General features: G+C 42.7%; 2 protein-coding genes across 3 annotated transcripts in view; both read left to right on the forward strand.

The window, feature by feature from the left end:
• The window catches only part of grm8a (glutamate receptor, metabotropic 8a), a gene marked incomplete at both ends in the record, with an annotated part of 1,167,224 nt that overhangs the window by 917,662 nt on the left and 232,838 nt on the right, over positions 1 to 16,724 (forward strand). The window lies entirely within an intron of this gene.
• On the forward strand, positions 1,236 to 16,127 carry LOC310795068 (uncharacterized protein). Its single transcript, XM_083657087.1, has 4 exons — positions 1,236 to 1,298; positions 1,743 to 1,787; positions 2,371 to 2,489; positions 13,183 to 16,127. The coding sequence occupies exons 3-4, from the start codon at positions 2,385 to 2,387 to the stop codon at positions 13,513 to 13,515; spliced, it is 438 nt and encodes a 145-aa protein (XP_083513213.1). The 5' UTR covers positions 1,236 to 1,298; positions 1,743 to 1,787; positions 2,371 to 2,384; the 3' UTR covers positions 13,516 to 16,127.

Here is a 16,724-nt window from a genome sequence, read left to right on the forward strand (position 1 = left end):
ACGAGCAAACTCACGGTTTCCTCAAGTGCTGCTGATAAAAATCGCAAGTTTGCTTTGCACATGCGGAGAGCTGATCATGAAGAAACTGCCGCAAGCGTATTGCGAGAATTCTCGCAGCGACAGAGAAGTCCTCTGCAGGTTGTAAAGCTTATTATTATGTCCGTTAATTTAGCCACTAATATCAACATCATTTCAGCATAATTAACCTACTAGAACCTCAATTGATTTGCCATGGAGTATTTAATGGGCAGCTTTCATTTATTTGTCTGAACACTTTATGGAGCGCATCGTCTCAAAGCTCACAACACGCAACAAGGGATTTCGTTCTCAGATGTAGGCTACAGGTAACACAATATTCTTACCTTTTGCCCTTCAGTTGAAAGTAAAGCAAATATTCTCATGTTGTGAAGTAGGCTATAAGTCCGTTCTGAAAGCGAGTTGGATGCCCGCGTGTCAACCAGCTGCAGTCCCTCGTCATCGTGTCAATATAGACCGCTTCATAAAATATATAGGCTATAAAGTTTGACTGACTCCACGTCTCATCTCTGGCTTGTTGCAGGTAGGCAACTTCTTCATTTAGATTATCTTTCAAGTTATTTAATTTCATGTTCTTCGATGCAAACACAGCAAAATCTGTGGTGTGAATTAGTGTTAATTTTTCAGTGAAAATTATTCTGAGTTAATGAGTGTTGATTTGGGTGTACTTTGCACACCTGCAGTGTTTAAAATCGTCTGTAGGTAGTGCTTAGTCTGGGCACCTTCCACCCCGCTTTTTGTCATGGGGGCGTAAACCCCGGACCCAGAATTAACACCGGATGGCAATGCGCCTAACAACGTCTTTGTTGCCGTTAGCTTGACGCGGTGATGTTACCTAAACTAGAGTCTGATCAAAACAAAGCTAGCGTTACATAAAACAAAACGTTTATGCAATATGGCATCTCCGCCACCACCGCCTGACACACCGGTCAAAACGGTGAAAGAGGATTCTGATACTTGGGTCAAATTGTCAAGTTAACGTGAAAGTTGACGAGCTAGAAACGCTGCCATCCGGTCTAGGGCGGGCTCTAGGCGGGAACCAGTAGGGTGACAAAATCAATTGTGGGCGGGAGCCAGGCTCTTTCTCGCCGAGAAGAGCCTGGTGACGCGAGGTAGTGCTATCTGAGCGAGTTGAGGGTGGACACCTGGTTGAGTCAATTTCACATCCGGTCTGGTAACCTCCATCTTTCTTTTCCGAAAATACACTGAACCATTAGCAGCGATTAGCATGGCTAACGTCTACAATGTTTTGCTTTATAAAGGTACGTTTAGGTGAATGTATTTACTTATAAGGGCAAACTCGTACATAAAACAATGTATTAACGGTTAGCGCAATGTTAGCCGTTCAAATGTGGCAATGTACTGTAAAAGCTAGCGTTAGATGCTTATGGATTTGCTAAATGACGACGAGCTAACGCTAGCTAAGACACACGTGAAGCCAACAGCTAACATTACATTTGTCTCGATAGAATGTAATGAGGTGAGCACAATGTTATGGTCGAATGCGTCAATGTAATTCAACGTTAGATGCTCATGGCTTTGCTAGCATTAATTGCTAATGCTAGTTGAATGCACATGTACGGTAGTTTACTTATGGCAGGCTAGACTGTTACAACACACTCATGCTGACGGTGGCCGGTGAAAAAAGGGGCAGGCCAGGGGCAGTGGTCGCTTTGTACGCAAGGTAATACCCGTTTCTCTTTCAGTACATGGTGATGTCTCAACTTGCCTGAGTGCTTCGGGAATTTAAGGTAAAAACGTAGTTAGTAGTGAGTGCATTTAGCTCATAGTAATGTACCTCTGGTAATAGCAGAGCTACAGTATCATGTGGGTGAGAGGCTAATGCTAGCTGCTCCAGGCAACATAGAAAGTCAATTACAAAACCTCTGGCTCATTGTTCTAATTAAACAGACTCAATAGCTTGAGTTTTGTTTCTAGCATTAAACAAGATGAAGCAATGATTCCACTATGCATAGTTGATTGGGGGAAAACATCTTTATGTAGGAAAAGAATGTAAAAAGGTCAAGCAAGCTTCAGAATAATTTCGACTTATGGTCAGAATGTTTTAAAATGAAAGCTTTGATTTAAACTTGATAAACCCTGCGAAAACACGCTTTTCTTGAACGTGACTTTATTGCTTTTTTAAGATGATCATTGTATTGTAAACCTGTGCGTTACCTTGTACCATTACTTCTATTTTAAATCATGCTCTTCAAAGTAACCAAGAAGCTCCTTTTTTCACTGTTTATTATATTGTTTATATTCCAAACACCTATGGCTACTGCCTTTGTGCATTCAAAGTAAGTGAATGGCTTTTGTCCTCCACCCCTCCAGACTTGGACAGTGGCATGGCCTCCCTGCTGCTCCTTCTCCATCTCTTGCCATCCACAGGATGGAACGGGGCGAAGAGAAGTCCCAGTGATGCAGTGGACAAAATGGTGCACTTTCACAAGGTATGTCTGTTAAAATATTTTTTATAATAAATAAATTGGCTCGGCAGTGTCTGTCCGTCACAATTTGACCAGCCCGGGTTTACACACACACACCAGTGGTCTGGGAAGGGGCTACAGAGGTCCTTGAATGGGTTTTCTCTTTAACTCATTGAGTGCCAGCCACTTTTGGAGAACGGACGCTCCCAGTGCCAGAGTTTCCGAGCGTTTTCAGTGATTTCTCGAGGCCCACAGAATATTGTGTGATATTGTAAACACCGAACACGCACAAAGAACAAGGAGACGAGAGGGGGTTGTATCATTTTTTAGTGGTCTGTACAGACCATTGGTCAGTACCACTAGGGGGTGCTAAAGCGAATGGTCCGGACCAGTTGGTGTGGTCCGTCACTGTACCACGGACCACTGGTGTGTGGTCGGTCAGGTGGTCAGTGTGGTCTGTCACGTGGTCCGTCAGTGTTCCTTCTCATTTTAATACATGGTCAGTCAGCACAGACGCTCTGACCATGGTCCGGACCACTTAGTGTGTGGTCGGTCAGGTGGTCGGTGTGGTCTGTCACGTGGTCCGTCAGTGTTCCTTCTCATTTTAATGCATGGTCAGTCAGCACAGACGCTCTGACCATGGTCCGGACCACTGGTGTGTGGTCGGTCAGGTGGTCAGTGTGGTCTGTCACGTGGTCCGTCAGTGTTCCTTCTCATTTTAATGCATGGTCAGTCAGCACAGACGCTCTGACCATGGTCCGGACCACTTAGTGTGTGGTCGGTCAGGTGGTCAGTGTGGTCTGTCACGTGGTCCGTCAGTGTTCTTTCTCATTTTAATGCATGGTCAGTCAGCACAGACGCTCTGACCATGGTCCGGACCACTGGTGTGTGGTCGGTCAGGTGGTCAGTGTGGTCTGTCACGTGGTCCGTCAGTGTTCCTTCTCATTTTAATGCATGGTCAGTCAGCACAGACGCTCTGACCATGGTCCGGACCACTGGTGTGTGGTCGGTCAGGTGGTCAGTGTGGTCTGTCACGTGGTCCGTCAGTGTTCCTTCTCATTTTAATGCATGGTCAGTCAGCACAGACGCTCTGACCATGGTCCGGACCATTTAGTGTGTGGTCGGTCAGGTGGTCTGTCACGTGGTCCGTCAGTGTTCCTTCTCCTCTTAATGCATCGCAGTCAGCGTACAGACGCTCTGACCATGGTCCAGACCATCAGTGTGTGGTCAGTCAGCTGGTCAGTGTGGTCTGTCACGTGGTCCGTCAGCGTTCCTTCTCGTCACAATGCATCAGTCAGCGTACAGACGCTCTGACCATGGTCCGGACCACCAGTGTGTGGTCTGTCACGTAGGCTACGTGATCCGTCAGTGTTCCTTCTCCTCTTAATGCATCGCAGTCAGCGTACAGACGCTCTGACCACGGTCCGGCCGTGGTCGGCCAGCTGGTCTGTGGTCTGTAGCCTACGTGGTCCGTGTTCCTTCTCGTCTTAATGCATGTCAATGACCATCATTGTTGGGCAGTTTACGTTACTAAATAACGTTACTAAATTAATAATATCAATATAATAATAATAATGTTGTAATACTATATATAATAATTGTCTAAATAAACAGACATAAGTTTGACTGGTATACGACGTGCGTCCATCTTTATTTGTGACATGGAGTAACTGGGCGTCGCACAGTGATACGTCATCAACAATGGCCGATGGCCTCAATGTAAACATACACTGGATATTACAGTAACCGAGCGTTTTGGGTTCTTTATTGTTTATGGCCGCTTGTTGTTGGGAGCGGCTGCCACTCATTTACTTGGTCAGGGGCGAGAGCATGGGCGAGAGAGATATTGAACCAACTGTCCACTTCCTCTTCCGGATTTCACAATAAGAGTCCACAATAACATACAGAACAGTCTGTTACAATAATAATAATAATAATAATAATAATAATAATAATAATAATTAATAAAAATAGTGAATCATCAAATATAATTATATAGATTTGATCGATATAGCCTATAATCCTTCATCAAAACTATTGGAGAATGGGCTCCTCAATATAGGCTGGGTTTCTCATTGGCCCATGCTACACCCTTCCACCAATTTTCATAAAATCAGTAAAACGCGAAACCATAGCATGCTTTACACCGTCGGTAAGAATATTTCAGTGGTAGGCTTCCATCATCTGCCATCATTGTCTATCAGTGTTATAGGATTTCCCCCGACCATGCTGACCCATTGACCATGCGTGGAGACACCGCCTGAATGGCTCTGGCAAAGACAACATGTTGAAAGGCATGTGAATATAATGTTTATCGGATTTAGATTTAGAGATTTGTTTTTAGATTTCAATCAAGCTTCACAACAGGGTATGTGTGACATGGGCAGACCATCATCTGTGACAGCCTGTCGCTGTCCATCGACGGTGGTGTTGAAATGTTCATCAATCAATGCATATCCTTGCTGTCCTTGGCTGAAACATCTGAAGCGTCACTGTCCGCTTTCTTAGACATCGCCTAAGCCTACTGTATCACTTGGCTCAAATTGTTTATGGATATGACATACCTTTCTAGACATGAGGAGTCTTTGTTTTTTTTTGCCGAAGGTGAGTAGAGCGGGCGGGGGCGGTGGGGAGGAGTGGGGTGGGCCTATCAGACAATTCATAAACGCCTCTGCAATCCTCAATTCTTAATGGATTTCTTATGTTTAAATGGCCCTGTAATCTATGGATTGAGGCAGTAAATTTGGCATGTCAACCATGCTTCTATCACTTAGATCAGTGGTTCCCAACCTTTTTTGTGCCGTGTACCCCTTGAGCTGTTTTGCCATGCCAAGTGTACCCCCTGACAGCGTGTTGATCATTCTCCCAAATTTGTTCCATTGATCTCATTCAACTTTTACTATCCAACACAACTGATTATTAAATTAAAACAATATAAAATTAAAATCGTTTTGAATGACTCCCCTTTAATACAAATAGCTATACACTTATTGAGAATGAACAAAATATTATATATAGCCTATATAGAGATAGATATATTCAGACTCACACAGTAACAGTTTCAACTATTTTTATTTAGTCACTTGGCACCTTTAAAAAGACACCTGAGCTAGTTTGTCTTTCATAAGCTTTGACAGTTCTGGGGACAGCTGTTACCAGGCAAAATATCACACATAAGATAAGTAGATCCAAAAAGCAAAAGTTCAAATCAGTGCACATCACACCAAAATAGCACACAAAAATAGCACACATATTAGATCCAAAAGGCAAAAGTCCAGTGCACATTTCCCAGTTCAGGATATTCCCTTTCAACCTCATAGTAAAACACTGCCAAGAATGAAGACAACTGACTATTAAACTAAAATCATTTGAATGACAAAACTCTTATGATTCAGTTATTTGGCAGCTTTAATGAGACACCTGAGCTTGTTTGTCTTTCATAAGCTTTGATAGTTCTGGGGGCAGTGTGGCAACAGCTGTTACCAGACTGTTCTCCACATTCAGTCTGTTCCTCTGCTTGTTTTTGATGTGGGTCAGAGCTGAGAAGGTCACCTCACACATATAAGTAGATCCAAAAGGCAAAAGTTCATTCAGTGCACATTTCCCCAGCTCAGGATATTCCTTTTCAACATCACACCAAAACTCTGTCAATGACTTTTCAGCATGTGCCATCTTCAGCCCACGATCAGAGGACATGTTAGGGCTGCTCGATTATGGCAAAAATCATAATCACGATTATTTTGATTGATATTGAGATCACGATTATTTAACACGATTACTCATTGACATTGAGAACATCATGAATTTATTGAACATTTACACTGCCTTTTTATTTAACATTGGATGTCTTTGGATTTTAGATATAATTGAAAATAAATAAGTGAAAATAAATAATAAAAGTGCAAAGATTTAGAAATAAAATAAAAACTAAAATAAATATACAGTATAGGCCTACTATGTTGCAGTGAACTGCCACAACCAACTGCAAGTATTAATCTACATTCAATATGTTGGTAAACATGAACTAGTAGTCCTTAAACCTCAAAACTAACCAAATGAGAACACTAGTAACGTTCGTTTACATTACATTAAATTACTTATTTGGCAGATGCTTTTATCCAAAGCGACTTACGTCGTTTAGGTTCATAATAGGCTATTGTTAATGTTTATCTGTGAGCTCGTTAGCTGTTGAATATGCGGTCGCATTGTAAAGAGTGTCCTGAATCGATGACTGTATGCGGTGGCAGTAACTAGATGGGGCTTTGTATTTTTGTTCGTTTGGCGTTTATTGCTTGGTCATAGACCACTTTGTGAGTGGATTTCAAGTGATAGGTTGTGTTGCGGAGTGCTGCCACGACCGCGGCGCGCATATCTTGCACTGTTTGTTCCAAGTCTGTGGCTGTGATTGACAGGTGGGTCAAAACTCGCATCGCAATTCCGTGCTGTATATTCGCATCGCTCTTGATGTGTGGACCTTTAAACTCGGCGAAACCATAGTGTTTCCACCTCACATACGTTGTTTTACCTCTCCTCTCGACCAGCGGCTCTCTTTCTGTGACTTCTCTCATCTTATTCTTGTGCTACCACGGAAATAAGCGGGGAGGAGAAGTGCAGTGGCTCTCTGTTCACATGACAGTCATTCCCAACTCGAGCGGTGTGTGTGTGTGTGTGTTTTGGGCTTTGGGGGAGGGGCCGAGCACACCGCTGCAAAGGAAAGGGTGCGCTCGATTTACAACACAAGACAGAACGAGAGTGACAAGAGCCGCAAAATCGTATTAATCCTCAATCTTTCCGCGTACCCCCTGCAATGTGCTCGCGTACCCCTAGGGGTCCGCGTACCCCCGGTTGGGAAACACTGATCAAAGGCCAGAACTGAAATGCAAGTGTCGGGTCTTACAGTCTATGCCCACTGGTTTACCATAAAGAAAAGTGCCACAGCAAGCTGAGAGAGAAGGTGTAGCCTATACCCGATCGGACTGTTGACTGACTGCAGGTCTAATCTCTGGCTTGTTGCAGATAGGAAACTTCTTAATTTAGATTATCTTCCAAGTTATTTAATTTCACGTTCTTGGATGGAAAGAGACATTTAGGCCCGCCAGTGTCTTTCTTTAGGCTTAATTAAACGGGAATAGTAGCCTATATGACAAACTCAGTTCTCAAAGTTTGTGATGAGTTCATTCACTACAATAAAATACATTTGTTGGATGATTGGATGATAGCTTTTGTTTTTTGTGTTTTATTGATTAATGTTAATATAAATCCAATGATTATTATTATTATTATAACAACACTGATTCAACCTGGAACAAAATTCATGCATCATTCGGAATCCAAATCACTTTTATTGCCACAATATGCAAGATTTGTGTCCGTATGCAGCGTGTAGCCTAGGTCATGTCAACATTTAGAGACACAGTAGGAAAGACAAACAACATTGCAAGTGGAGTCCAAGATATACACAAGTGGAGGAGTGTTTATTAGGCATAAATTCAGAGTTAAATGGGCTGGTAATTTTTATGAATTTACAGTGAGTTAAATCAGTATTAAAATAAGTATGAGTTACAGTCTAAGCAGTGCACAATGTAGTTGGCAAGAGCAATCCAGTTCTGGTAAGACGAGCACCCACAATACCTGGGTGTGTGGGAACTTTTTAGAGTGACATGAGTGTTTTACATGAAAACCTGTGGGAAGCGACTGCATGTCAGAGGAAAAGCGGACACTTTAAAAAGCCTGAAATGGTTAAAATGGACCTGGGAATATTCTGTGATATAGATGTTTTTTTAAAACCTCAATGGAAGACCATTGGTTGGTTAGAAAGGGGGGGGGAAAGGGAGAGGAAAAGGAAGAAAAATTGGGAGGACGCAGGTTCGAATCCAGCTGTGGACTTTCTTGAATTTTGTCCAATGTCATTCAGTTATTGCCTTGGTGCTCTGAAACGATGTCAATGTGCTGAAACTCAAATCTAATTAAACTATAATGTGATTTTGATCAACTTTTAATGCACCATCACATTAGGCTACTTGTGTAAAATGGAAGAGACAGGTTTACAATCCCACCTCAAGCATGTTAGTAAATATGCAATGCATGGTTTTAAAATTGGGTCTTTATTATTGTAATAGGGAAAGAAAGTATGCACTTTAAATATTTAGTTTTTTTAGGCTATCTCAAAAGCGGGTAATGCCCTAAAGACAAGTTGAAAGTAATGATTGAATGAGTGATAACTGATTTGAGCACTTTATTGGTCATTCAGTCAAGTATAAAACGTATTGGCTATAATGTATTATGTAGTAGATTTAAATATCATGGTATTATCAAAGACACGAAGAGAGAATACATTTCAAATAAATTAATCATTTACAAAAACAAAACGATTAGACAATGAATGAGAGTTCACTTGTCTGACCCCAGAGTGTCCAATCACAGCTAGAGAGCAGGAGCTGACACAACCAAATGGCAGCATCAAAAAGGGTTAGTGTGAGCGTAACTTTGTGTAGATCAGTGTCGAGTGTGTGTGGTGAGTGTAACTATTATAAAGTGTGAAGTTTTAGTGGTGGTGGCAGACTGTCGTCATGGGTACATCTGTTAGAATGCAGGTTTTGAAATGATTGTCCAGGAAACTTCTTTGTGAACAAGTTGACAGTATTTATTTTGCTGATGGATTGACAGGGGGGAAACACATGGGGGGGAAACACACATGGGCTGCCTTGTCCGTGTTGCTTGTGCTCTGGCCGCCCCATGCAAGGATGTGATTGGGGGGAGTGCAGACTCTAAATAATGAGTGAGGGAACCCAGGTGGGGCAATCAGGGAAGGGACCAACAGGTGAACATCATAAGTAATCAGTGAGGTGTAAAGCTAAAGAAATAAGTGAGAAAAAGGAAGTGAACCAAGTGAGGAGGGGAAGTGGAAAAGTAAAATATGTAAAGTAAAAGCTGATAATTCATAACAGTAACTTTGTGTAGATCAGTGTCGAGTGTGTGTGGTGTGCAAAAAGCTGGCATCTGTATGCTGCCGTCATGCTGGCGTCAGCAGCTCCTGGGTCCAGGTCTTGATGATGGTGGGTTGTGTTGGAGGCGAGCAGGCTCTGCAGACACTACACTGACACTTCACCACTGTAGGGAAAACACAAACATGGGACACATCAGACTGATAGATACACGTTGTAGATGATAGATGAAAAGAGACATAGTTAACATGGATTAAACAGGATGAATCACATTTTTGATGTAGATCCTGGACCTGTTTTAATGCCAGGTGTACAGGACAATGACTTAACTTGATCAAAGGACATAGCCTGATCAAAATAACACCAATATTTCTAAGATTAGACCATACAGTTAAACACTGAGCAACCTTGGAAATGATTTTGTCTGAAGCAATAGTAATGACTTGAGTCTTGTCTGTGTGAGGTTGTATAAAATGTTTTTAACACAATCTGGACAGGAGACACAATCAGGTACTCACTGTCAAGAGTCGTGCATGCTGGTCCACGCTCGCTGTAGCAGGTGGGATGTGTGCCCGTGCAGACAGGATGTGGTTGTGCTGCTGGATGACGAGCAGGAGCTCCTTCAGATACTCCAATGCCTGGGACACACTGTCTGGAGTGTAGGCGCTCACCTTGAGAAAGATACACAGAGGGAAAAATAAGTCCCAGTGAAATTAAATATGACTATTTCACCTTGTTGGCCAAGGAGGCATGAGTGGGTGAAGGTGAGGTCATACCTGAAGCCCTGCTTGGAGTAGAGGGTCACCTTGCTCCATCTTGCTGGGATACTTCAGTAATCCCTGAGCTGTGCAGATACCTGGCTGTGGCAGTCTGAAACACACAATGCACATACGGTAACTTAACTGGACTCACATACATGTACCATCACATACTGTACCTGATGTTACAGTGTATTGTGTTAGGGTCATGTTGTTAACTTGAACATGGATAAGCCATATAATCTTACCTTATGAAGGTCATGCCATCTCTCTTTTTTTGGGCAAGGAGGCAGGTATGTTTCCCTCACTGGATGGCCATACCAGACGCCCCAGTAGAGAGCCACTCAGTGTCACCTGCCATAGCCTTGTTGTTTCGTAATGACATCTGAAACAGTAGACTAAATTATACTTACAGCAATAAACAAACATACATTAGATACTAAAAACATACAAACAGAAACACAGGCATAGACAGGCATTTACTGTTTATATCAGTACCTGCTGTTACTTTTATCTGTGTATGAGTTTCTCATTATGCAGATGACTGATAACAAGGTTTACTATTTCTTATTTAGCTGTTAACGTTAACGTGAACTTGGGTTCAGATAGCGAAAACACAGCCACAGCTAACGCTAGTTAGCTTCTCGTTACGTTATGCTGTGATATTTACGTCAAAGACCGCGATCAAAAATATGCGCAAATATCAACGATATGGCCAAAGTGGACGTGAAATATCTGTATTAAAACATGAAAAGGATCGGCAGTTGCTTTCCTGTAACGTTGTGTAGGGATAATAATAAGAGCTAATGGCTAGCTATCCGTTAGCCAAACAAACCACACACTGGGGTACTTCCGTGGTGAAGAAGAAGAGGGCGGTGACCTCTCGGCGGTCGGATTCGCTGGGATTGGCTGAATGAAAGATTGGATTCGCCTTCTGATTGGATGGCTTTGTGAAAGATTCACTTGGTCATTTGATAGGCTTCTGAATTATTAGGCTCGCCATGTGGTTGGTTCTTGAAAGATTGGGCTCGGCATGTGGTTGGCTTTAGAAAGATTGACTTCGCCCTGTGATTCGTCGACTTGTGGTCCGGACCATGGTCAGAGCGTCTATACGCTGACTGATGCATTGTGACGAGAAGGAACGCTGATCGGACCACGTGACAGACCACACTGACCAGCTGACTGACCACACACTGATGGTCCGGACCATGGTCAGAGCGTCTGTACGCTGACTGCGATGCATTAAGAGGAGAAGGAACACTGACGGACCACGTGACAGACCACACTGACCACCTGACCGACCACACACTAAGTGGTCCGGACCATGGTCAGAGCATCTGTGCTGACTGACCATGCATTAAAATGAGAAGGAACACTGACGGACCACGTGACAGACCACACTGACCACCTGACCGACCACACACCAGTGGTCCGGACCATGGTCAGAGCGTCTGTGCTGACTGACCATGCATTAAAATGAGAAGGAACACTGACGGACCACGTGACAGACCACACTGACCACCTGACCGACCACACACTAAGTGGTCCGGACCATGGTCAGAGCGTCTGTGCTGACTGACCATGCATTAAAATGAGAAGGAACACTGACGGACCACGTGACAGACCACACTGACCACCTGACAGACCACACTAGTGGTCCGTGGTACAGTGACGGACCACACCAACTGGTCCGGACCATTCGCTTTAGCACCCCCTAGTGGTACTGACCAATGGTCTGTACAGACCACTAAAAAATGATACAACCCCTGCTGAAGGAGACTCTATTGTATCATCAGCAAAAAAAAGTTTATTGATACCATTTTCCGTTCTTTAGTTATGAGCCGGAGAAGATAGGTTGTTTTCAGCGTTTTCAGGCGTTTCAAATTAGAAGCTGAGTTATTCAGCCTTTTGTGAAATGAAGCATTTCAAGCACATTCACTGACTCTAGCTAATATTTTCTGATGTAGTGACGTGGTGTAGTTGTCATGGTGCCCTGCGTGCCCCACCCCCCTCAGCTGCAAACTCCTCCCCACACTAACACACAGCCTCACGCACCCAGGTCTATTTTCGGAGTGCTCCGTTTTTGTGCGCCGGCTCCCAGCGCGACACGGAAAAGCCAAACCGGACTGCTGAGAATGGTTTGGCTTTTCAGTGTCGGGTGCTGCTTTTCTGGCGGCTAATCGTGTGGAGAAACTATGCAGACAGACAGAGGCAGAGGGGCTCAGTTGTGGGAGCGGATTGACTGCTGTTCGCAGCCAACGCCAGCTGCAGCCAGAGCAATCTATATGGCTCTGGCTGCAGCATGAGCGGTTTCTCTTTCATCACGGGGCTTTTTCCTGCTGTTTTCCGGACCTTTCTCTAATCTGGAGAGCACTGTCGCCACCTAATGAGTCCGTAAAATAGGTTATACACCTTCAATAGCTACAATATTTGTACAGGAGATGCAGGAGGCTTTGATCCACGTCCCACCGTCAAAAAACGCATTTGACGTCGATCGACGTCGTTGGCACTCTACGTCACTATTTACTTTGACGTCGATCGACGTCGTTGGCACTCAATGAGTTAATTGTCTCTGAGTTCTACTATTTCTCATAAAAATTCTGAACCTTGGTCCAAGCCATGTTTGGTCCTTGAATTAGAGGGAATCGGGCCTTGAAAGTTCTTGAAATTTAATTTCAATTTGAAGGTGGTGTGGGAACCCGGGAAATGAATGCCTGCAAAACTGTTTACAGTTTTTTAATATACAACTGATTTTGTAATGGTTGAAAATCATGTGTTCTTTTACCTCGATTTGAAAAACCTTGCACAGGTATTTCTTAATCAGAGTGAGAGTGACATCACCATCACTCAGAGACAGACACACACTCACTCTTACAGACACACACAGACGGCGAAGACTCGTTTTTATTATCACCACACTTTTGACTTCAGGTTCCTTGAGAATTACAGTATAAAGTGTCCCCAATTTTTTTTTTACATGAAGGCTAAATCTGTTTTTGCATTGGTGTTTTTCAGTCATGCCACAGCATCGAGGAACACCTGCGTGTAAGAGAGGGGAAGCAACCATACATCCTAGCAGTTGGCCGAACCCAGGACAAGACTGATACATTCTACATCGTCGTGGACAAACAGCTCATCCCCTGCCAAGCAACCAGCTCCTTGGGGGCTTTTGATGAACTGTTCAAGTCCCACTACGTGTTCAACCTGTCCTACGATGAGGCCCTGATCCAGCTCTACACCTTTGTGCAAACAACAATCTACAACATTGATGTTGCAACAACCCAGGAGACCCCCGCACGAGCGTGTGAGGTACGGGCAAGAATCTTGTCCTCAGGCACATGTGGATAACCAGTCAATTGTTCCGCATCTATCCAAGCACCATGTTCAAGTTAGTTTGTGTACAAGATCATTGTAGGCCCAAGTTTTCTCAACGTTCCGGTTTTAAGAAACATCTTAAAGCTGGTCGGCATGTAAATGTTAGTTTAACTGTCTTTAACTGGGACTTGATCATAATTACCAGTTTAATTAGTTCGCTTTACTTCAACTGGCTCCACAATCCCCCATTTCTCATTGAAATATCTTATTCTTTTAGTTTCAGTATTAAAATCTACAACTGGGTTTTCAAAATTCTCAAATCTTTTTTTCTAGTGTAGCTCTTATAGGATCATCTTTAGGCACAGCAGACAGTATTTCATGCTAAACTTGGGAATGTACTCCTGTAGCAAGTTCTTCCAAATCACTAACAATTGTCGAAACAAGACTATTTGCAACACCACTTCCTTGGAGTTTAGCAATAATTGAAGCACAAATTTGTTTTGTATTTTTTTGATGACTATTTGATTCATTGTCCTCTAAACATTCAACATTAGCTTGAAATGCCTCACCACTTTCAGGAACATCCCTCTCATGAACAGTACTTAAATGCTTCTTGAAACCTGCATATGTACAAAACTGGCGCCTACAACGACCTTGTGCACAAATCAACTTAAACCTGGTGCTTGGATAGAAACTGTGATCAATTCTTAAATGGGTTATCAGCGACTGGTTACCCACATGTGCTTGTTGACAAATGAAACACCAACATTTAGTTGAAAAATCGACATGTGCTTGTTGACAAATGAAACACTTCAACATTTAGTGAAAAATCTCGCGGATTGTTGGGGTCTCATTGGCTGTTGCAACATCAATGTTGTAGATCGTTTGGGCCTCATCGTAGGACAGGTTGAACACATAGTGGGACTTGAACAGTTCATTAAAAGCCCCCAAGGAGCTGGTTGCTTCAAATAGCTCTTTTCCACGCAAGATGATCTTTGGGTCATCCTCACAGTAAACATGCTGAGCATCATTTTTTTCGATCAAACACAAACGGCAGAAATGTCGTCCACTAAAAGACTCTGTAAAACCTAGAATTCCGTGCATCTCCAAATTGTCCCCAGTTATCTGAGATATGGTGCCATGAACTTTTTCAGTGGAGAAAGGTAAATCAAGGCCATGAGTCTCCAGTGTTTTGATGTCATTAATCAGAGGCTGTAGAATTGGATCAAAGCCATATTTTTTCACATCTTCAGTATGAAACAGTGCAATCAAATGAATGTTCGTAAGAGCAGAGTTAAAATTTGTTGTTTTGTATTTTCTTGATGACTATTTGATTCATATATATGCGCTTTGTACATCAAATGGCCTGTACATTTGAAGACACTTTGCTTTTATCACATCTTTCTCATCACTGTCAAACACTTGATAGGCATGAAAATGTTCATTGAAATTGTCAACAAAAAGCTTGTTTACAAGGAAGTAGATGTCATGATCGAGTAAAATCTTTTTTTGAATTCTGCAAAACACAGGCATCTCATCTTCAATTTCACTGCATATCACTAGTCCTGTCCTGTACTCTGTCCCACTGATTTTAACCCAGTTGGTAGAGAAGATGTCTATTGGTACAGCTGCATTCAAGACTTGAGCAAACATGTCATCAGATTTCTATGTGGATACAACTGTTTGAACAATTCATGATGTTCCATTATCAAATGTTTCAAGTGTACAGTCATGCCTAGTGTCACAGATGGAGAAAATACAATGTTAAACACTATTTTCTTTTTTTGAAGTGCGACTAGTTTTTGGATTTCCTTGAGGACTATTTGATTCAATGTTTTCTAAATAACACCTCCAAGGTCGTTTGTACAAGCAGTCGAATACGACCATATAGCAGAGTTATAGGCTGAGTGGTTATGACAGGCGGCTGCCACGCCAGCAGCGCCGGTTCAAATCCTGCAGCACTTGAATATTTATTTTCACCAAACTTTGAGACTGGGCTGTTATTCACACGACCGCTAGAGAGGCACTTAAGGTTAAAATGTGATCTCAGGTCGTATTCGGCTGCTTGTACAAACGACATCCTGGGTCGTAAGATGAGAGGCTGTCTCTAAACACTCTCTGGGCTCAGCCTGCTACTGGTTGCAGTCTCTGCTCTGCCTGCTAGCCGGCAGGCTGGTAAACCAGCCGGTCATGTGAACTTTCATTTCGTTCTACCATTTTGTTCTGTAAGCGACCAATCAGAAACATCTAGCAAAACAATGACTGTCTCATTGCCTGTCTGGCTTGAGGCGTAATGTCAACGTGTGTCTAGTTTAAACAGCCATAAAGTGCAGTTATTGCAGAAATAGACTCAATAACACAACAATAACAATTTAGCAGGAGTGTGCAACCGTGGAATTTCTGTGCGGAAAATATGTTTACGCCGTTCTCCCAAGTGGATTTGGGTTTGACTGGATCCAACACTGATTAGCTGAAGGAGTTGTCAAGGCGAGTACACCTGCCCAACTTCCGCCCACTGCAAACACTGCGTGAAAGCTTAAGGCCAGATGGTCTGGTAGAACTAAATGAAATGTGAGTTTATGTTTTTGTACTTATTTTATTTTGTATTTGATACTTTACTCACATGTGTATGCAATAATGTTTGAATGTGTAATTTTCCAAAACATGTGCAATGGGTGGTTGGAAAATAAAAGTGATCAGTGATGATTTGTTTTATTTATGCTCACTTGTTCAATTCTGAAGCCTTGACTCAAGGAACAAATCAAAGTCCTAATCTTTTCGCTCTGCTGTAAAAACTTTGCCCCTTCACAGCTTGTTGATCTTTCCAGTGATGGTATTCTGTCAGATAATGTCACAAATCTAAGAGAAACCTGCTTCTGGACCACTTCCAACCTCCTGCTGTGGGTGCCTGGGATAACATGTTTTCCTCTGGGATCAATACATTAAAATCACATCTCCAAAAAGTTAATTTCTAGGTTTAGTTCAACACAATGGTGTATTTTGTCTCTTGTTATGTTGGTGTTTTTTCTCGTCTTTATCTAGGGACAGACACACAATTGGATTTTTTGTTTTATTGCTATTTTATAGTCAGTTCCGTTTGATTCCTGTAGTTGGCGGTAATGCAACATCTTAGATGCCACCCGCTGTAAAACCAATCAGAAGAAGAAGGCGCACACATTCACCTGGCTGTCTTCTGAATGTTTGCTGTTCTTTGGCTGTCTACTTCATCTTGTATCTGCAAT

The sequence above is a fragment of the Poromitra crassiceps genome (genome assembly GCF_964638095.1).
Source record: "Poromitra crassiceps genome assembly, chromosome: 2".
Lineage (NCBI taxonomy): Eukaryota > Metazoa > Chordata > Actinopteri > Beryciformes > Melamphaidae > Poromitra > Poromitra crassiceps.

Excerpts from the sequence above, each read along its gene's own strand:
- LOC310795068 (XM_083657087.1), top strand. The coding sequence starts at position 2,385 with ATGGCCTCCCTGCTGCTCCTTCTCCATCTCTTGCCATCCACAGGATGG. Across the intron at positions 2,490-13,182 it reads AAATGGTGCACTTTCACAAG|TCATGCCACAGCATCGAGGA; the intron begins GTATGTCTGTTA and ends GGTGTTTTTCAG.